The sequence below is a fragment of the Lates calcarifer genome, linkage group LG7_1, assembly GCF_001640805.2.
Source record: "Lates calcarifer isolate ASB-BC8 linkage group LG7_1, TLL_Latcal_v3, whole genome shotgun sequence".
NCBI classification, from domain to species: Eukaryota; Metazoa; Chordata; class Actinopteri; family Centropomidae; genus Lates; species Lates calcarifer.
Window position 1 is genome coordinate 12,850,030 of NC_066839.1, and position 23,442 is coordinate 12,873,471.

General features: G+C 38.7%; 1 protein-coding gene across 1 annotated transcript; it reads left to right on the plus strand.

Moving 5' to 3' along the window:
* The first annotated feature begins 179 nt into the window (after positions 1 to 179).
* LOC108895559 (deleted in malignant brain tumors 1 protein) lies at positions 180 to 23,078 on the plus strand. The gene is given in 27 exon segments (XM_051072077.1): positions 180 to 339; positions 485 to 562; positions 879 to 905; positions 1,059 to 1,171; positions 1,173 to 1,371; positions 2,725 to 3,018; positions 3,124 to 3,396; positions 4,477 to 4,776; positions 4,984 to 5,283; positions 5,499 to 5,807; positions 6,156 to 6,470; positions 7,229 to 7,537; positions 12,756 to 12,782; positions 12,937 to 13,248; positions 15,001 to 15,294; positions 15,400 to 15,714; positions 16,187 to 16,477; positions 16,702 to 17,016; positions 17,223 to 17,522; positions 17,968 to 18,276; positions 18,658 to 18,972; positions 19,755 to 20,063; positions 20,168 to 20,461; positions 20,991 to 21,326; positions 21,422 to 21,529; positions 22,049 to 22,133; positions 22,229 to 23,078. Coding segments are annotated over 26 exon segments (6,255 nt in total). The 5' UTR covers positions 180 to 339; positions 485 to 510; the 3' UTR covers positions 22,383 to 23,078.
* Positions 23,079 to 23,442: the final 364 nt, after the last annotated feature.

Consider the following 23,442-nt stretch of genomic DNA (forward strand, 5'->3'; position numbering starts at 1 on the left):
GGGGGCTGATCCTTTGCCCTGCCCTTAAATCACTGTTACTATTATCTACAGCTGCTTTCCAACATTATGTTAAACATGGTTTAAGTGTATTCTCCTGATGAATACATTTGTTTCAAATAGAAACGTAGATACTGTGTGAAACAAAATTAAATCTCTGATCCTCTGTCTTTAATGATTGATCAAAATGTCAACATGCATGCAGTTTGCAGTCCAAGTACAAGCAGTCCCTTTCATTCAATTACTGGAAGTATACATGGCACTTCTCGACGTTCCAAATATGACTTATTTTGAATTGTGAGTTCATTTTAATAGTTGCTCAGACTTCTTGGATTTAAAAAGGTAAGGGAGCTGCTTAATCACCTTTTGGTAAAAAAAAAAAAAAAAAATATATATATATATATATATATATATATATATATATATATATATATTTGTTAATGAAGAGTGACAATACTTTTTTTTCATGTTTACTGTGTCATGACAGAATTTGACCGACTCTGAAGACTCAATATGATCTTCACTTCTGCTGAAAAACTACATTTTGTTCTTTATTTGTCAATAGGTGAGTTTCTGTTAATTTGACTTCTTCCTCTGACTTCTTTTCTTCTTGGCATCTTCAGTGTGGTCAAAATTGTTGGGTTGAATGTCTTCAAGCTCACGAGAGGGAAAAAGAGAAGTCAGAGTCTGAACATTTGTATCAGAATAAATACATTTTCATTTAGTATTTTAATGTCTTTCAGTGTGACAAAGTTGAACCATTTTGAAAATGAAATGGTTTATCCTAATTTGTATTTACTGGATAATATTACTTAAAATGTTCACGACTGACAGGGCTGTCAGCTTTAATTAGAACATTTTACTGTGTATTTCTGCTGTAGGTCTACTGTGTCTACTGCTGCTTACAGGTCAGTAAGTTTTATGTTTCATGTCTGAAAACCCATGCACATTAATTATCAGTTATATTTTTATACTCTGATTCAAGTACAAAGGGGCTTTTTGCTAGTGGCTTCATGGTGATGCAACCTACAGTTATTGTGCTTTCATTCTTCAATTTCCAGAATGTAACCAAATCAGGCTGGTCGGGTCTTCACGTTGCTCTGGTAGAGTGGAGGTCTACCACAGAGACAGCTGGGGAACAGTGTGCGATGATCTCTGGAACCTCACCAATGCTGACTGTGGTGTGTCGAGAGTTAAACTGTGGGACAGTTCTTGAGGCCAAAAAGGGTGCCTTCTTCGGACAGGGAAAGGACGAGATTTGGTTGGATGATGTGCAGTGTACTGGTCATGAGACTTCCATTCTCAAATGCCAACACAGACCACTCGGGGAAAATAACTGTGGCCATGGTGAAGATGCTGGGGTTGTCTGTTCTGGTAAACTGAGTCCATTCACTTATCAAACTTGGTAATGTTTGCTTCACTTGACCCACTTTTACTTGAAACACTTACAGAAATAACACACTCTGTACCTTTACTAAAGGGATAGTTGGACATTCTGGGAGAGACATCACCCTGATATATATATCTTGAATATATATAGTTTTTGTACAAACTAAACAAACAAGATATAATTTGTTAATTAGTAGCTACAAAGGTTCTGGTAGATGAATTTTGATACATTTAGACAGAATCAGGCTAGTTGAAATGTTGAACGTTTGCTTTGACAGATTATGAAATCAAGCATCAAAAATCCCTGAATTACAAAAACATAGCAGGTACCAGATGGCCAAATTCTGAGGCTTCTGCCTCATTTCTCCTTCAGTCCTGTTTCAAAAACACTGCAGCAGCAGCAGCAAGCAACATGACTGCTAATATTTTGGTAAGATAGAAGTTTTGGTACTAAAAAAACCCAAATAAAAGTAGGCTATTTAAAGGTCTGATCCAGCGATTACTAATGCACTTCCATAAATTCTGGGAAGAGATGCAGAGATTATATCCCCCTGCAAACAGGTACTGCAAGCAGATACTGCAAAAAGGCATTTACTGCAGACTAGCTTAGTAGTTTTGTTGTACAGCTTATACAACAGCATGTTACCACTGGATAGAGCCAGGCTAACCTTAAACGTAGCTAAATGTAGCATAGCGGCTCCTGCTTCTTGACAATTTGTCTTTATTCTTTGCATTAGCTTCCAAGAGATCCACTGCCCAGCAACTACTTAGAAGAAAGGAAGTCCATCTGATAGCCCCAATATAATGGTGAAAGCTCACCTTCACTGAAATGTGTCAAAGTGAGCTTTAGTGGTGCTGGTAGGTGGATATTGTCTGCTGGACAGAGCCAGCATATTCACCAAACTATCAAACTAATTCTTAATCACCCTCCACCCCACCCCCTCTTTTGCCCCTTAAAGTAGTTTCAGGGTTGTTAATCTACACATTTGACTAGTGTACTCTATTAGCTTGCTCCAAATCTTATTTTATACTATATGATATTTACACTAAGTGAACAATTCAAACTCAAGACTACATGAAAAAAAGAACAAAATCCCAGTAGTAGTTCTTGTTGGATGTTGAATAATGCAGACAGCCATGGAAAAGAACTAAGGCATTCAGTCTTCAGGTGCAATAATAGGCTGTTATTAATTTATTCCTCAAGCATGCAAACAAACAAATCGAGGTGTATTGACTCTAGGTCTTCATCAGGGTCTGACAAACAGATAATCATGGCTTCACCAAATGTAAATATTCTCGAACCTTTGTACATGATTGTATTGCTGTCACTGTTTGCAGAGAATGTTAGGGTGGTCAGCGGAAGCAATCGGTGTAACGGCAGAGTGGAAGTCTTTCATGAAGGCCAGTGGAAACGAGCATGTGCCAGTGACTGGGGCAGGGATGAAGCTGCAGTGATCTGCCAAGAGATTAGGTGTGGTACCCCCATCATTCAGACTGACATGCCATATTTTGGAGAGGCACGTCACTTGTTAGGAGTCAAAACCACCTGCTCTGGAGATGAGACCTCTCTTTCACAGTGCACACTTAAAGACTTCAAGGAAACCTGTGTTGATGCCACAGTTTTCTGTTCAAGTAAGTGATCCATGTGTTCGGATTACTACATCAGTAATTTTGTGCTTTGTGTTTGAGTCACCTCTGAGTAAACATATCCTTGATTTCATCTTTCAACCCTAACAGACAGTAAAGCCATTCGTCTGATTAATGGAACTCATCGGTGCGCTGGTCGTGTGGAAGTCTTCCATGATGGACAGTGGGGAACAGTTTGCCATGACAGATGGGGGATACAGGAGGCAGCTGTTGTATGCCGAGAGATGAACTGTGGGAACCCCCTCTCGGTCAAGTACAAGGCCTTCTATGGCAGAGGTCAGGGACAGGTTTGGATGGATGATCTTGAGTGCACTGGTCATGAGAAGTCACTCACTGACTGCCCCCACAGAAGGTTTTGGAGAACATGACTGTGACCACACTGAAGATGCTGGTGTTGAATGCTCAGGTAACACATGGTCTGTTTGTTGCTCAAAAACATCATTTTTGATGAAGTACCTGAAAGAAATTAGATTAGATCCGAGTGACACCCCAATTTTGAGTTCCAGAGCAATGTAAAAGCACACACTGAAAATGATGACTTTGACTTGGAAATACCACACTTACCTCTGATTAATACTGAAATGGAAATTCAAGAGGCATTCCTACATTAACAGTTTATGTGTAAGGTTGATGGATAGCCATTTCTGGAAAATGGGAATTGGTTTTCCCATGCATTGCTTCTATTGCTTCATCATTTCAGCTTTTCACAATCATCCTTTGCTGTTCCTCTTTTTGTGGTTGATGTAGTTGGTGACAGACGCCACAGATTTAATAGTACAGTCTGTTCTCTTAACAGCCTAAAAGGGAAAATATGTCATTGTCATGTAATTATTATTTTTTTCTTAGATGTTTTGAATACAATGCCTCTTATCTGTTTCCTTTTCCAGAGACAGTCAGATTGACCAGTGGGACTAACCAGTGTTCTGGGAGAGTGGAGATCTTCCACAATGGCAACTGGGGGAAAATTTGTAATAATAACTGGGGCCTTAAGGAGGCTACAGTGGTGTGTAAAGAACTTGGTTGTGGCACCCCCCAAGAATCCTCAGAACACACAAATTTTGGTGAAAGTGGACTGAGAGGGTTTATAGGTAGCTGCTCTGAGAATGTGAGCTCTATCAGCCAGTGCACACTTCAAGAATACACAGGGACATGTGCTGGTGTTTCACTTTCATGTACAGGTAAGACATAAAAGATAGGAATATACAGCATCACTGCAAAGACTGTTTATTATTCAACTTTACAATTAAGGCAAAGTCAGTCGAGTTGGGATGTCAGAATTAGTGGTGGCATTGCTATGTGGTTAGCAGCATCTAATAATGATCAGTTAATTTTAAAAAAATCTGTAGCTGCCCTTTTACTTATGTAAACCATATGTTTATGTGTACACTATGAACAATTAACTTTTTTTTTTTTTAACATGCCTTCAGGTAATCCACCACTAAGGCTTGTCAATGGCACTGACCGATGCTCAGGCAGAGTGGAGATTCTGCATAACAGCCAGTGGGGAACAGTGTGTGATGATGGGTGGGACATCACAGACGCTCAGGTTGTGTGCAGAGCCATGGACTGTGGAACAGCTCAGACATCCAAATCTGATGCCTTCTTTGGTCAAGGCCAAGGAGACATCTGGCTGGATGATGTCAGATGTTTTGGAAATGAGACGTCTCTTTTGCACTTGTCAACATCCTTCCCTAGGAGACAATAACTGTGGCCATGGTGAAGATGCTGGTGTGGTGTGTTCAGGTATCATCTCAGTTAGCATGTTATTTACTTCATTTCTGTTGCCCCTAATGCCTCAGATGAATACTTGTTGATTATTGTCAAGAATTAAACTGCTATATCACAGATAACACAGTTTATCAATCAGAACATCAGAGTTTGAATTCAACATTTCTTTCAAATGTGTCCAAACACAAACTAATTGCTGATTCTCTCTACTTTTCTTTGTAGCTACCATTAGACTGATTAATGGGACTGACCAGTGCTCAGGCAGGGTAGAGGTACATCATGGTGACGAGTGGCTGCCAGTATATAATGTTAACTGGGGAATGCATGAAGCCACAGTGATATGCAGAGAGATTAATTGTGGAGACGCTGTCAGAACCACTGGGTCATTTGGTCAAGGCGGTGATCTGAGAGGGTACACGATCAGTTGCAGTGGTACAGAGAGCTCTCTCACACAGTGCGGAGTGAGAGATTATACCAGGACCAGCCATGATCGTATTGAAGAGGCAGTTGTTGAATGTTCAGGTAAGACTTAAAGTTGGAAGGGAGCTATGAATGCAAAAAAATGAATAAAACTTCACTTTCTTCCTTTAGATGATGGCAGTTTTCAGTTTTTCAACAAACACCAGGCTATATACACTAGACTTATTTTTTGCAAAAATTAATTAAAATTTCAGCTAGACTTAAAGACATTTGCAGATGGACTGCATGTTCATTAATATAGCAACTATGATTTCCAGGCAATGTCAAATTGGCTGGTGGCGTCAATCGTTGTGCTGGAAGAGTGGAGTTTTATGACAAAGGCCAGTGGGGGACTGTGTGCAGTGAATCCCTGGATATGAATGATGCCACAGTGCTGTGCAGGCAGATGAACTGTGGGAGGGCTCATAAGATCACCACCATGACCGAGTATGGACAGGGCACAGGACAGACCTGGATCCATCAGTTTGAATGCAATGGTTTGGAGCCTGCTCTGAATCAGTGCCCACAAAGACCATTTAGAGACAAAACCTGCAATGCCACCTCAGTTACTGGTGTTGTCTGCACAGGTAAAAGAAAGCATTTACAAAGAACAACCCTATCACTGTTCAAGGATCAATAATGACTTTTCGAGCTCAACACTTGTTGTTTTAACTGCTCTCAGTGTGACATTCAGTGTTACCCATAACTTCATAACTAAATTAAAAATCTGACTATCTCACACTGGTTATTTAAACTCTGTTAAAGCTGTGCTTTAATAAATTAATAGAACTGCAAAAAGCAGAAAGTTCTATATTATCAGTTGAACATTTCTCACAACATCACATTTCCTGTTTTTGTGTTTTTCTTCTTCTTACTATTTTACATATCATATCTTTGACTACTTTACAGTCACCTTATTTTATTTGACTTCACAGGAAGTTTGGAGGTCCGGTTGGCTAATGGTAAAGACGAGTGCACTGGCAGAGTAGAGGTTCGTCATGGCGAGGTGTGGCAAACAGTGTGTGACGCAGAATGGACCCTGAGTAAAGCCGAGGTGGTGTGCGAGGCAGTAGAGTGTGGACGTGCTGTGGATGCTCCCAATGGTGCCCATTATGGCCAAGGCAGTGGGTCAGTAGTGGAGGCCAGTAATTCATGTTTTGACAGTGTGACATCTCTTCAGCAGTGCTCAGTCAGAGGTTTCACAGCAGCAACATGTGGACATGACCATGATGCTGGTGCTGTCTGTGCAGGTAAAGCATTTTAAATTACATGTTCAAACTTCTCACATGCAGTTGGACAAATAATTTAATATCATCAGCATTTGTTTAACATTTGTATTATGTTAACACATACCAAATAAAAACAATGGAGTGGTAAATTATTTTTCACATTTTTCAATTACTTTATTCAGTCAAGTGCAAAATCATGCCTTAAGAAACAGTTTGACATTTTAGGAAAGAGTTAGATAACAGGATTGATACCACTCTCACATCTGTAAGGTAAATATGTGGCAGGAGGCAGCAGGTTGTTTGTTTATTTTACCATAAAGGCTGAAAACAGAGAAGCTGTTGCCCTTAATGACTCAAAAAGAAATAATTATTAAGCTTTAGAGGTGCTGATTTAGGTGGATTTTGCCGACAAAGCCAGGCTAGCTGTTTCTTAGTTTGCAGTGTTAATGCTAAGCTAAGCTAATGGCTGCAGAACTGAGAGTAGTATTAGTCTTCAAATGTGACTTTTGGAAAGAAAGCAATTTTCCCAAAAATAAATAACTTTTAGGTTAATTTTCATGACAAAGTACTTACAGTATGTTACCTCATTACTGAACTGAACATTTAACACTGTGTTCAATGCATTTACATTTGATTTTTGAAAATGTATGTGTTTAAATTTGATTTACATGTATTAAATATATTAAATCTGGATCCACTTTCAGAATCATACATAAATGCATGTTTCAAACACTGTCCTTTGCATTTAATTTCTGTTTTATTTCTGTTTTCATATTCAGCACAACTTCGTTTGGTCAACGGCACAGGTGAATGCTCCGGTAGAGTAGAGATTCTCTATAAAGGCCAATGGGGAACTGTGTGTGATGATGAATGGGAAATGCCCAATGCTGATGTGGTGTGTAGACAGCTTGGCTGCGGCCATGCAGTTTTTGCTCCCACAAGTGCCCACTTTGGTAGAGGCAGTGGTCCAATATGGCTGGATAATGTGGAGTGTTCAGGCCGAGAGTCTGCTCTCACGCATTGTTCTCATCCTGGGTTTGGAGAGAGTAACTGCGGGCACGGTGAAGATGCTGGTGTTATCTGTTCAGGTAAGGCTCGTTGTGAATCCAGTCAGTACAGTCAGCACAATTGAAATTTTATTGTGTAAGATTGCAAACAGGTATTATTATTCAATAGGAAGAGTGACATCTGCATTTAGATCTATGGAAAAGACATCAGTAAATAGGGTAGGAAATTGTGGTCGGCAGCGACAGCTGACATTTAATGGAAGGAAAAACAAAAGAAAGAACTCTTCCTCAAGTGACTGCGAATGGCCAGAAGAATCTATGATAACAATGTTATTGTGATATCTGTAGAAAATTTTAATAAAAAATGCCGTCAAATAAATCTAAAAAAAGAGCAGTTATGTTTAATGGTTAGTGTAAAGACCCATGATATTATCATATGTTTATCACTGACACAATATTGCAGATACAGTAAATGAATAGATAATTGGACTAACTGTTTTCTTTTTGTCCCAATCTTTCCAGGATTCTGAGTCATAGATCAAACTGTTGGTGTGCAATGCCCAGGGAACCTCAATATATGAGGACACCAACTGTATCACTTCCTGTGTTGCATCACATCCTTTACCACGATCCCCTCTGCTATGACGCCTGCATTTTGCCAAACTTTGCACTGTAATTTTTAGTTTAGTTTTGTAGGGACTATGTAGGGATTTGTTGGCAACATTAAAAATATAGATTATTACCCGCTTCATCCTCTAATCAAGACAGCTGTAGGCTAAGCATGGTTACAGTCAGGGTCATGTAGACTACAGGAAAACACTTTACAGATTACTTTTAAGTCTTACGTGACAGAGGATCTAAGAGATACGGATCTACAAAATTATTGCTTTGAAGCTTTCAAGTGGCAATGCTCCTAACCTCAGTGTTCCCTGTTGTGCTTCCACTTCTCTCTCTATATTTCCAAATGTCTCTATATTTCCAAATGTCTGAGTAAACAGTGGCTTAACGTAGATTGATGCATCGTGGCAAACTCCTGGTCCTGTCCTCTCTGTATTCTGTGTCTCTCCTTAAAACTGACACTAAGCATTTTCTTTTTATGTCTCTGTCTCCTATTTTCTCTCTCTTACCATTTTTTTCTGGTGTAACAGAGAATTGTAATCAGTAACACATTTCTGTACGGGTTATTTTGCACAACAAAGCTTGCAATAAAGATTGCAATATTTTAAGTTTATTTAACTCAGTATTTTCTATGTGCATGTTATTATTCAAGTAATACTCTTCCACAAGTGATACATACTACTTGCCTATTTAAGATCAGTCAGTATAAACAGCTGACAATGTAAATGCTTGAATGAATGATCAGTGGTGAGGTGGTGCCCAGGAGTGGGAGACTGCAGCGGCAGCTAGTGGACAAGTGAGTAATGGCAGCTCTGGAAGGGGAAGAGATGTTGCAAAATGTAAACAGACGAAACTAAACAAGCAGAGGAGGCAGAAATGGTGAATGGCTAAGAATTAGTCTAACCACAGTAATCCCTTTGATAAAACAGTAAATTTAAATCTTGATTTTATCATTTGTGATGGTCAAAGTATATATTTACTGTCCCACCATTTCTGCTGGTGACCATCCTAAACAGTATGACAAAATGAAAGCTTTTTCACCCACAAACTTAGATTACACCATGAGATATTTTGAACATTGAAGGCTGTTAGATTGCTTTCTTGGTTGTAAGGTACCCACACATCCAAAATAATGCAAAGTTTGGCTACATAGTGTCTATCTAAGAATTTGAAATAGTGTTTCATGTTCAGTTCGGTGTAGTGTAAGTGCAGTGTTGATATGTTTGGCATTCTAGTACTGGTGTTATTTTTAGCAAGAACATTAGCTTACCACCGCAGTCTAATGTCACCACAAGTGACTAGAACGAGAGCTGTGGTGCGGTCTAGCTGTGGTGATAGCAATGCAATTAGTTGAAAAAAAAAAGTGCTTCTACTGTAGTAAAGGAAAAGTTTGATCTATCCCTTTACATGTGCCTTATAACTTGTGAGATAATTATCCTGTTTGTGACATGATCATCCTGCTTGTTGGGTCACTCATAGTGCCCACTTGCCCCAAGGTAAGTTGTGATGTCATTTCCCATCAGACAATGATGCAAATCTATGTGTTTGTAATCATTTACCCAGACATCAATATGTGCTTAACCTACTGTCCTCTCCTTAATGAATACTGATAGGAGATTGAGAAGACTGAGACTGTGTCTATTACTCTTTGCAGTTTTAGAGCCTCTGTTGTGGGGGCTGTTCTATAGTTTGATAAGACACAGATGGGTTTGAGCCCACGTGGCTTTAAAGGTAGATTTCTGTCAAGCTGAATTTAAAGCACTACAGCTACTCTGTGGCTCCAGCAGATGGAAAATAAGCATACAGTGAGAACATAAGGAAAAACTGTATAAAATAAATTAATAAGTAGCACCATGACTGTAACTTTAAGCGTTTATCATAGACTTTGTCAGGGATGCTGAAATACAGAGCAGCCATCATTAATGTTAGCAGTAACACCTTTGCTGACAAATCAAAATTACTGTTACAAAAAACAAAAAATATTAATCACTACTTACATTTTCATACAGTGTCAATCAGTGAGTACTAAGGAAAAGTAAGGATTTCATAGATTTTTGTTAATGTCACAAAAAATAGCATTGAGGGGAAGTTTAGGATGTGGTGATTTTGTGAAACTGGGACTTGCGTGATCTTGTGAAGCAGAGATGTGCAGCTGAAACCGGAGGCAAATAAAGGAAATTCATTATGTGTGCAAACAGATGGCCAAACCAAGCACCTCAAAATGCTGAATAGGCAAGCCAGTTAGGCAATATCACATAGGCCACAACCTCCATGTAATCTGACAGTTGGTTCTTACAAAGAAAAAAAATGATGAGAACAACATTTCCAGGATATTAGATGAGGCGAAAAAATCCACACCCATGGAAACATTCATAAAAACTGCGACTGCTTCTTATGGATGCAGTTTGTTTGATTGTGCTTGTTTATTTGACAGGGACTTATTGCTTGACAGAATAAAATAATCAGTTAGAGTTTGCTTAAATTTTGTCTCTACCCAGATGTTAAAAAGGTAATATGTTTTCTAAAATTTGTACAGATAACATAATAAATGTGCGCAAAATAGTCCAGTACACATACACCACTTAATATTGGCATAGTGAAATACAATACTAATAACAACCCAAATATAGGTATAGGTTAGGTCACCTGGCAAACTTTAGCTAACAGGTGGAATTATGGCAAATTATGCGAATAAATTCCAATAGAATATAAAGACATTCTTTGATATTTCAGATTTTGCATCCAGTTGTTGCATCCACATTTTCTTTTGGGACACTTTGAGAACAATCAGAGATTTACTTGCATCAGTTGTTCGTTCCGAAGGTGCAGCAGTGATCTTTGCTCCCTATATTTAACAGGAAGACTGTGTAGGGTGAGTAATATTTTGAGATCTTAACAGGAACTGAATAAATACAAAACTTACTGTTTCTCAGGATTTCGCAAGGGGAAGTTAATATCGTTTCCAGTCCCACTGAGACAGTGAGATATGGGACAAGAACTGGTTCTGTCAAGTTGAGCGTTTGTGAAAGAACAGACCTCGGTGGACTAAGACCTCACACTGTAATTATTAGTTTTTCTGATGAGTAAAAAAAATTGCATCAACCAATTTTGTAAGGTAAGAAAATTATTTTTTTTATATGATATTTCAGTGGTTTGGGTAAATAATCCTTATATAAAGCTTGATGTTTGGTGCATCTAGCCTATAGCATAGGATCTTATTCATAATGGGTATGGATTAATAAAATTAAAGTCCTGGATTATCTTCTAAAGCCAAGGGACCACACTGTGATTAGAAAATGCAAAAAATATAAGGGACGCTAATTGTCAGGACGACATATATATATATATATATATATACATGCATTATTTATTATTTATTGTGTTTTTTTAAATGCATAATTATGCCAGTGCAAAGACAATTCATTTTCATTGTTCTGCAAAGCTCATGTTCATAATGGAACCGAATGTGGAATAGATTCTGCATTAATATTTTTAATTGAGAGACACAAAAAAGTTCTTACAACAGTACATGACAGGTATGATTTTGGTAAGAAGCAGTCTGTTATTATTAGCACTGCATATCTTTATACATTGTACTTAGATTTATTTATTTGATACCACATTACTGACTAAAAAAGGGGGGAAATGATTGTGCTATGTACAAATTCAGCATCAAAGGACTGCTGTGAATGATAACCAGAGGTGGAAGGGGACAGGTGGTGGGGTTTAGTGTCAGGAGTCAACTCTTGACATTTACTCACAACAACTCTCCTTTTGATCTACATTTCCCTTTTATTCTCCCGCAGCTGATCCTTTGCCCTGCCCTTAAATCACTGTTACTATTATCTACAGCTGCTTTCCAACATTATGTTAAACATGGTTTAAGTGTGTTTTACTGATGAATACATTTGTTTCAAATAGAAATTTAAATACTGTGTGAAACAAAATGAAATCTCCTCTGATCCTCTGTCTTTAATGATTAATCAAAATGTCAACATGCATGCAGTTTGCAGTCCAAGTACAAGCAGTCCCTTTCATTCAATTACTGGAAGTATACATGGCACTTCTCGACGTTCCAAATATGACTTATTTTGAATTGTGAGTTCATTTTAATAGTTGCTTAGACTTCTTGGATTTAAAAAGGTAAGGGAGCTGCTTAATCACCTTTTGGTAAAAAAAAAAAAAAATATATATATATATATATATATATATATATATATATATATATATAGTTTGTTAATGAAGAGTGACAATACTTTTTTTTTCATGTTTACTGTGTCATGACAGAATTTGACCGACTCTGAAGACTCAATATGATCTTCACTTCTGCTGAAAAACTACATTTTGTTCTTTATTTGTCAATAGGTGAGTTTATGTTAATTTGACTTCTTCCTCTGACTTCTTTTCTTCTTGGCATCTTCAGTGTGGTCAAAATTGTTGGGTTGAATATCTTCAAGCTCACGAGAGGGAAAAAGAGAAGTCAGAGTCTGAACATTTGTATCAGAATAAATACATTTTCATTTAGTATTTTAATGTCTTTCAGTGTGACAAAGTTGAACCATTTTGAAAATGAAATGGTTTATCCTAATTTGTATTTACTGGATAATATTACTTAAAATGTTCACGACTGACAGGGCTGTCAGCTTTAATTAGAACATTTTACTGTGTATTTCTGCTGTAGGTCTACTGTGTCTACTGCTGCTTACAGGTCAGTAAGTTTTATGTTTCATGTCTGAAAACCCATGCACATTAATTAGATCAGTTATATTTTTATACTCTGATCAAGTACAAAGGGGCTTTTTGCTAGTGGCTTCATGGTGATGCAGCCTACAGTTATTGTGCTTTCATTCTTCAATTTCCAGAATGTAACCAAATCAGGCTGGTCGGGTCTTCACGTTGCTCTGGTAGAGTGGAGGTCTACCACAGAGACAGCTGGGGAACAGTGTGCGATGATCTCTGGAGCCTCACCAATGCTGACGTGGTGTGTCGAGAGTTAAACTGTGGGACAGTTCTTGAGGCCAAAAAGGGTGCCTTCTTCGGACAGGGAAAGGACGAGATTTGGTTGGATGATGTGCAGTGTACTGGTCATGAGACTTCCATTCTCAAATGCCAACACAGACCTCTCGGGGAAAATAACTGTGGCCATGGTGAAGATGCTGGGGTTGTCTGTTCTGGTAAGACTGAGTCCATTCACTTATCAAACTTGGTAATGTTTGCTTCACTTGACCCACTTTTACTTGAAACACTTACAGAAATAACACACTCTGTACCTTTACTAAAGGGATAGTTGGACATTTTGGGAGAGACATCACCCTGATATATATATCTTGAATATATATAGTTTTTGTACAAACTAAACAAACAAGATATAATTTGTTAATTAGTAGCTACAAAGGTTCTGGTAGATGAAATTTGATACATTCAGACAGAATCAGGCTAGTTGAAATGTTGAACGTTTGCTTTGACAGATTATGAAATCAAGCATCAAAAAACCCTGAATTAAAAGTCCCTGCGCCAACTGAAATGTGGAACTGTCAAGAGAAATCAGGAAATAGAGCTATGGAGAAAAGCAGCTAACACAGCATTTATCTCAGCAGTGAATCATACCATTGTATGTTGCATTCAGAAACCTTAAGATTGCATTGTCGGTTCACAGTTTGTTGTCTACTTTGAGTTGAATGCTGCCTGTGGTGGCAGAGATGTTACAGCAGCAGCACAAGAGCAAGGTCAGTGCGTGACCACCTGCTGCAAATGTAAAGTGCAAAGGGCATGAGGTAGAGATGGCTGATAAACAAAAACATAGCAGGTACCAGATGGCCAAATTCTGAGGCTTCTGCCTCATTTCGCCTTCAGTCCTGTTTCAAAAACACTGCAGCAGCAGCAAGCAACATGACTGCTAATGTTTTGGTAAGATAGAAGTGTTGGTACTAAAAAAAACCCAAATAAAAGTAGGCTATTTAAAGGTCTGATCCAGCGATTACTAATGCACTTCCATAAATTCTGGGAAGAGATGCAGAGATTATATCCGCCCTGCAAACAGGTACTGCAAGCAGATACTGCAAAAAGGCATTTACTGCAGACTAGCTTAGTAGTTTTGTTGTACAGCTTATACAACAGCATGTTACTACTAGATAGAGCCAGGCTAACCTTAAACGTAGCTAAATGTAGCATAGCGGCTCCTGCTTCTTGACAATTTGTCTTTATTCTTTGCATTACCTTCCAAGAGATCCACTGCCCAGCAACTACTTAGAAGAAAGGAAGTCCATCTGATAGCCCCAATATAATGGTGAAAGCTCACCTTCACTGAAATGTGTCAAAGTGAGCTTTAGTGGTGCTGGTAGGTGGATATTGTCTGCTGGACAGAGCCACCCTAGCTGTTTCCCCCTGCATCCAGTCTTTAACCAAAGCTAATTGTAGCTAGTTGTAGCCTTATATTTAATGGACAAATGTGACAATCTAGTCATCAAAATCTCTGCCATAAAATGGGTATATGTATTCACCAAACTATCAAACTAATTCTTAGTCACCCTCCACCCCACCCCCTCTTTTGCCCCTTAAAGTAGTTTCAGGGTTGTTAATCTACACATTTGATTGGTGTACTCTATTAGCTTGCTCCAAATCTTATTTTATACTATATGATATTTACACGTGAACAATTCAAACTCAAGACTACATGAAAAAAAGAACAAAATCCCAGTAGTAGTTCTTGTTGGATGTTGAATAATGCAGACAGCCATGGAAAAGAACTAAGGCATTCAGTCTTCAGGTGCAATAATAGGCTGTTATTAATTTATTCCTCAAGCATGCAAACAAACAAATCGAGGTGTATTGACTCTAGGTTTTCATCAGGGTCTGACAAACAGATAATTATGGCTTCACCAAATGTAAATATTCTCGAACCTTTGTACATGATTTGCATTTTGCAGAGAATGTTAGGGTGGTCAATGGAAGCAATCGGTGTAACGGCAGAGTGGAAGTCTTTCATGAAGGCCAGTGGAAACGAGCATGTGCCAGTGACTGGGGCAGGGATGAAGCCGCAGTGATCTGCCAAGAGATTAGGTGTGGTACCCCCATCATTCAGACTGACATGCCCTATTTCGGAGAGGCACGTCACTTGTTAGGAGTCAAAACCACCTGTTCTGGAAATGAGACCTCTCTTTCACAGTGCACACTTAAAGACTTCAAGGAAACCTGTGTTGATGCCACAGTTTTCTGTTCAAGTAAGTGATCCATGTGTTCGGATTACTACATCAGTAATTTTGTGCTTTGTGTTTGAGTCACCTCTGAGTAACCATATCCTTGATTTCATCTTTCAACCCTAACAGACAGTAAAGCCATTCGTCTGATTAATGGAACTCATCGGTGCGCTGGTCGTGTGGAAGTCTTCCATGATGGACAGTGGGGAACAATTTGCGATGACAGATGGGGGATACAGGAGGCAGCTGTTGCATGCCGAGAGATGAACTGTGGGAACCCCCTCTCGGTCAAGTACAAGGCCTTCTATGGCAGAGGTCAGGACCAGGTTTGGATGGATGATGTTGAGTGCACTGGTCATGAGAAGTCACTCACTGACTGCCCCCACAGAGGTTTTGGAGAACATGACTGCGACCATGCTGAAGATGCTGGTGTTGAATGCTCAGGTAACACATGGTCTGTTTGTTGCTCAAAAACATCAAATTGGTAAAGTATCAGAATAAAATTAGATTAGATTCGAGTGACACCCCAATTTTGAGTTCCAGAGCAATGTAAAAGCACACACTGAAATGATGACTTTGACTTGGAAATACCACACTTACCTCAAATTAATACTGAAATGGAAATTCAAGAGGCATTCCTACATTAACATTTATGTGTAAGGTTGATGGATAGCCATAAAAATGGGAATTGGTTTTTCCCATGCATTGCTTCTATTGCTTCATCATTTCAGCTTTTCACAATCATCCTTTGCTGTTCCTCTTTTTGTGGTTGATGTAGTTGGTGACAGACACCACAGATATAATAGTACAGTCTGTTCTCTTAACAGCCTAAAAGGGAAAATATGTCATTGTCATGTAATTATTATTTTTTCTTAGATTTTTTGAATACAATGCCTCTTATCTGTTTCCTTTCCAGAGACAGTCAGATTGACCAATGGGACTAACCAGTGTTCTGGGAGAGTGGAGATCTTCCACAATGGCAACTGGGGGAAAATTTGTAATAATAACTGGGGCCTTAAAGAGGCCACAGTGGTGTGTAAAGAACTTGGTTGTGGCACCCCCAAAAAAGCCTCAGAACACACAAATTTTGGTGAAAGTGGACTGAGAGGGTTTACAGGTAGCTGCTCTGGGAATGTGAGCTCTATCAGCCAGTGCACACTTCAAGACTACACAGGGACATGTGCTGGTGTTTCACTTTCATGTACAGGTAAGACATAAAAGATAGGAATATACAGCAGCACTGCAAAGACTGTTTATTATTCAACTTTACAATTAAGGCAAAGTCAGTCGAGTTGGTTATGTCAGAATTAGTGGTGGCATTGCTATGTGGTTAGCAGCATTGATATGACTGACATTTTTACTTAATGTTCCATATGTTTATGTGCACACTATGAACAATTAAGTGATTAATTTTTTTTTACATGCCTTCAGGTAATCCACCACTAAGGCTTGTCAATGGCACTGACCGATGCTCAGGCAGAGTGGAGATTCTGCATAACGGCCAGTGGGGAACAGTGTGTGATGATGAGTGGGACATCAGAGATGCTCAGGTTGTGTGCAGAGCCATGGACTGTGGAACAGCTCAGACATCCAAATCTAATGCCTTCTTTGGTCAAGGCCAAGGAGACATCTGGCTGGATGATGTCAGATGTTTTGGAAATGAGACGTCTCTTTTGCACTGTCGACATCCTTCCCTAGGAGACAATAATTGTGGCCATGGTGAAGATGCTGGTGTGGTGTGTTCAGGTATCATCTCAGTTAGCATGTTATTTACTTCATTTCTGTTGCCCCTAATGCCTCAGATGAATACTTGTTGATTATTGTCAAGAATTAAACTGCTATATCACAGATAACACAGTTTATCAATCAGAACATCAGAGTTTGAATCAACATTTCTTTCAAATGTGTCCAAACACAAACTAATTGCTGATTCTCTCTACTTTTCTTTGTAGCTACCATTAGACTGATTAATGGGACTGACCAGTGCTCAGGCAGGGTAGAGGTACATCATGGTGACGAGTGGCTGCCAGTATATAATGTTAACTGGGGAATGCATGAAGCCACAGTGACGTGCAGAGAGATGAATTGTGGAGACGCTGTCAAAACCACTGGGTCATTTGGTCAAGGCGGTGATCTGAGAGGATACAAAATCAGTTGCAGTGGTACAGAGAGCTCTCTCACACAGTGCGGAGTGAGAGATTATACCAGGACCAGCCATGATCGTATTGAAGAGGCAGTTGTTGAATGTTCAGGTAAGACTTAAAGTTGGAATTCTCCTCACTTATTGTGTAAGGAAATATAAAATATAATGATACTGCAGCTATTGCGCGTATTTTCGTTAACAGCTCATGTTTCAGCTAGAAATGAATAAGTCTTACAAATATTACAATATTTTACTGCCCGCCCTCAAAAATATTGCACCAATCAAATTACAGAACCGATGCTGACAGTTGGTGGCTAAAAAATTCACAAACAACAGCTATGAAGCTATGAGCTATGAATGCAAAAAAAAAGAAAAAAAAAAGAAAAACTTCACTTAAGTGATGGCAGTTTTCATTAAATTCAAATCAAACACCAGGCCATATTCACAGACTTTTTTTTTTTTTTTTTTGCAAAAATTAATTAAAATTTCAGCTAGACTTAAAGACATTTTCAGATGGACTGCATGTTCATTAATATAGCAACTATGATTTCCAGGCAATGTCAAATTGGCTGGTGGCGTCAATCGTTGTGCTGGAAGAGTGGAGTTTTACGACAAAGGCCAGTGGGGGACTGTGTGCAGTGAATCCTGGGATATGAATGATGCCACAGTGGTGTGCAGGCAGATGAACTGTGGGAGGGCTCATAAGATCACCACCATGACCGAGTATGGACAGGGCACAGGACAGACCTGGATCGATCAGATTGAATGCAATGGATTGGAGTCTACTCTGAATCAGTGCCCACAAAGACCATTTAGAGACAAAACCTGCAATGCCACCTCAGTTGCTGGTGTTGTCTGCACAGGTAAAAGAAAGCATTTACAAAGAACAACCCCATCACTGTTCAAGGATCAATAATGACTTTTCAAGCTCAACACTTGTTGTTTTAACTGCTCCCAGTGTGACATTCAGTGTTACCCATAACTTCATACCTAATTTAAAAATCCCTCAATCTACCATATAAAAGACAAGAAAGACAAAATCTGACTATCTCACACTGGTTATTTAAACTCTGTTAAAGCTGTGCTTTAATAAATTAATAGAACTGCAAAAAGCAGAAAGTTCTATATTATTAGTTGAACATTTCTCACAACATCACATTTCCTGGTGTTTTTCTTCTTCTTACTATTTTACATATCATATCTTTGACTACTTTACAGTCACCTTATTTTATTTGACTTCACAGGAAGTTTGGAGGTCCGGTTGGCTAATGGTAAAGACGAGTGCACTGGCAGAGTAGAGGTTCGTCATGGCGAGGTGTGGCAAACAGTGTGTGACGCAGAATGGACCCTGAGTAAAGCCGAGGTGGTGTGCGAGGCACTAGAGTGTGGACGTGCTGTGGATGCTCCCAATGGTGCCCATTATGGCCAAGGCAGTGGGTCAGTAGTGGAGGCCAGTAATTCATGTTTTGACAACGTGACATCTCTTCAGCAGTGCTCAGTCAGAGGTTTCACAGCAGCAACATGTGGACATGACCATGATGCTGGTGCTGTCTGTGCAGGTAAAGCATTTTAAATTACATGTTCAAACTTCTCACATGCAGTTGGACAAATAATTTAATATCATCAGCATTTGTTTAACATTTGTATTATGTTAACACATACCAAATAAAAACAATGGAGTGGTAAATTATTTTCACATTTTTCAATTACTTTATTCAGTCAAGTGCAAAATCATGTCTTAAGAAACAGTTTGACATTTTAGGAAATACACTAAATAGCTTTGTTTCCCAGAGTTAGATGACAGAATTGATACCACTCTCACATCTGTAAGGTAAATATGTGGCAGGAGGCAGCAGGTTGTTTGTTTATTTTACCATAAAGGCTGAAAACAGAGAAGCAGTTGCTCTTAATTAATCAAAAAGAAATAATTATTAAGCTTTAGAGGTGCTGATTTAGGTGGATTTTGCCGACAAAGCCAGACTAGCTGTTTCTTAGTTTGCAGTGTTAATGCTAATCTAAGCTAATTGGCTGCAGAACTGAGAGTAGTATTAGTCTTCAAATGTGACTTTTGGAAAGAAAGCAATTTTCCCAAAAATAAATAACTTTTAGGTTAATTTTCATGACAAAGTACTTACAGTATGTTACCTCATTACTGAACTGAACACTTAACACTGTGTTCAATGCATTTACATTTGATTTTTGAAAATGTATGTGTTTAAATTTGATTTACATGTATTAAATATATTAAATCTGGATCCACTTTCAGAATCATACATAAATGCATGTTTCAAACACTGTCCTTTGCATTTAATTTCTGTTTTATTTCTGTTTTCATATTCAGCACAACTTCGTTTGGTCAGCGGCACAGGTGAATGCTCCGGTAGAGTAGAGATTCTCTATAAAGGCCAATGGGGAACTGTGTGTGATGATGAATGGGAAATGCCCAATGCTGATGTGGTGTGTAGACAGCTTGGCTGCGGTCATGCAGTTTCTGCTCCCACAAGTGCCCACTTTGGTAGAGGCAGTGGTCCAATATGGCTGGATAATGTGGAGTGTTCAGGCCAAGAGTCTGCTCTCACGCATTGTTCTCATCCTGGGTTTGGAGAGAATAACTGCGGGCACGGTGAAGATGCTGGTGTTATCTGTTTAGGTAAGGCTCGTTGTGAATCCAGTCAGTACAATCATAAGGTAATGAAGCTGCGTTGGCTGTTGGCTGTAGGCTGTAAATTAATTACAATCTATTATCCTTTTCAGGCTCTCTACAGAAACCCCAAATTACTTTCAGTCCTGCTGCAGAGGTAAACTGGGGTGACAGAGTTGAAATCACCTGCACTATCATAACAGAGCACTCGGGCGGGACATTCGTCCTGAAAAAGACCCAGGGATCATTTCAAATGGAAAAGTTCTCTGAACACGAAGCTGCAACCTTTACCTTCCCTACAGCTGACTTCAACCAAAGGGGGACGTACTTCTGTGAATATCATAAGAAATTGCCCAATCAAGTCATTTATTATCCTCAAGGAGAAACGGCTGAGCTCACTGTCAGAGGTAAATGATTTTGTCATTTTTCTGTCCATTTGAGCATAATTGAAATTTGATTGGGTAAGACTGCAAACAGGTATTATTATTCAATAGGAAGAATGACATCTGCATTTAGATCTATGGAAAAGACATCGGTAAATAGGGTAGGAAATTGTGGTCGGCAGCGACAGCTGACATTTAATGGAAGGAAAAACAAAAGAAAGAACTCTTCCTCAAGTGACTGCGAATGGCCAGAAGAATCTATGATAACAATGTTATTGTGATATCTGTAGAAAATCTGAATAAAAAATGCCATCAGTCAAATGAATCTAAAAACAGAACAATTATGCTTAATGGATCCCTCCAGTAGAGTTCCAGAGAGTTGTCGAATCAATGCCAAGGTGCATTGAAGCTGTTCTGGCAGCACATGGTGATGCAATGCCTTAACATGATTTATGTGTATTAATACCTTACTAAGACACTTTATGTTGATTTTTCTTCAAACTTGTCACGTGTCTGTTTGTGAGTCTGTAAAAAATGTGTCTCTATTCTTCAGTGAAACTGGAGGAGCCCAGCATCTCGCTGACATCTCCTCATTCAATGGTGATCTACAGCCCTGACAAAATATCGCTCCCTGAAGGCAGCAGCTTCTCCATCACCTGCTCTATTCATTCCAAATATTCTGGTGGTTTCTTCTATCTAAAAAAGGATAACATGAACACCTCTGAAATGCTGCCATCATTTGGCCACTCTATATTCTACCTGGCATACTTCAAATTCCCTGCACTGGAATCTAAACACCAAGGAGAATATACCTGTGTCTACGGTATTAACATCTCCTCGATATCCTTCAGTTCTGTTCCCTCAAAATCACTCCAACTCATTGTAGTCGGTAAGACCCAAAGAAGAAGTATTTGTGTCTCCACAGTAATTATAGCTTGGTTTCTCCTTCCATAACCTTACTTAATGATTGTGTAATACCCACAGTGACCTCATCATCTTCAGTTGTCACAGGAGTTGTGGTTACTCTAGTGGTGTTGCTACTCGTGCTGGTTATAGGTTACCTGGTCTGGAGAAGGAGATGGCGCGGTGCTGGTAAGTGGTAGACAGACATGCTTGTTATATTACAAAATTACCGCCATGCCATTTGTCTTAAAGTCACATAATGTGTCTATATTGTCAATATTTTGATATTAACAATGTAAAAATTAACTTGCGTAAGAAAGTGAAAGGTGCAGATTGTTACAAGAAACCCTCAGCTAATTATCACCAGTCTCTGCACTTCCACTCAGCTCAGAGGAGCTTCTTAGCACATTGTTTTGGTTTAAGATAAGATAGACTTTATTTATCCCACTTATCTTAAAAGAAACCCACTGAACATCACTAGCCCAGCACTAAGTGGCTGACAGACAAAATTAGCAACTAGTGGGTGAACATAGTCAAAAATATTGGTAGTATTAACACTGTAACACTCTCGGTCATTATTGTGTTCACAGCTTGTTATGTTGCCCTCAAGTGGCCGAAGAAAAAAAAAGAAATCAGTTAATTTCTGTATTTGATTCACCTCAACTGTTGAAAAATGACTGGTAATTGGATGTTATACTTGCTTTTCAGGTGCCATGGTTCAGTTTATTAACAGGTTTGGTGGAGCAATAAAACAAGATGCGGAAGAACGAAGCAATAAAATATTTGATGGAAGGTAGGACAATAGGAGTGGCAGAGCATATATATTTTACTTTACATCTAATAACATGAAATTCATATTCAATAATTCACCTTCCTTATCTCCATCAGGGACCACAATGCCAAGGTGAATGAACACACTGGACACAGTCATGGCTCAGTGGACAAGAGTGTGGATGTTGATTCTGAAAACTGTGTTGAGAAAGTCCCTGAGGACCTGGCTGGGAAAGTGTGCTATGAGCTTGAGCCACTCGTTCTCTCATGATAACAAAACGACTCAAGGAATTACTTGTGTCTCGTGGTTTCACTAAATTTAAAGAGTAACTCAACACCAGGCTAAACAGCAGCATTTGTCTGCTTTCTCTGGTGGAAAGTATATTTTCTGTCTCACCTGTAGCCATACCCAACAGTGATGTCAGAGTGTACTGATACACTCTGGGGTACACTTCTACACCTCAGCAGCAAGGTTAGATGCTAAAATATTGGAGGTCAGCAAAAACAAGATCAGCTGGTGTTATGTTACTCTTTAAGTTAGACTACAGGAACATTGTGGACCTGTGTTAATTGTGTTTTTAAAACTCTTTTTTAGTAAACAAATAATTCAGAAATATACCAACTTCAAATTTTCCTCAAATAGATGCTGTGGTATTTCCTTAAAAAAAATTTAGAGAACTTATTTTGCAGAAATTGAAAATGTAATTTTAAATAGCATATATGATGCAATGTTTCCTCTTGTTAAAGTTTCCCTGTAACACTTATTTTCATATTGCGGAAGTGATTTTTAGTTTTTTGAGAGATTCTGTCGATCACAAAACTTAGGTTCACGGACCTGTTGGAATGGACTGATCATGGATAGCTCATTTGCTTTGCTTTTTACATTGTCTTTGTACTGCATGATAATTAGCCTTTTTTGGTGTAAGTGCATGCTGATCAAATAAATGCATACTTCTTATAACACATACTCCTTTTCATTTGATGGAGTGTTTGATCCAGTTCACACATCATGATTGCATCCTCCTGATAATGTGAAGAAAAATTACAATACAATAACAGTAACAATACTGCATACAAGAGACAAGATATTCCATCAAATGTGGCTAATAAATACCTATTTTGTATAAATTCTTGAAATAATCAAGTCATCACAAGACACTCTAATTGATTGTATGTGTGATGTGCATAGTAGTCACTGGTGGAAAAAGGTATTCAGATCAAAAAATGTACTAATGTAAAAGTATAGAGGTATTATCAGCAAAAAATATTGGCCAAAATTAAAAGTATTTATGTTATCTTACTATTATTACTCATAGATTAATGTATAAGCA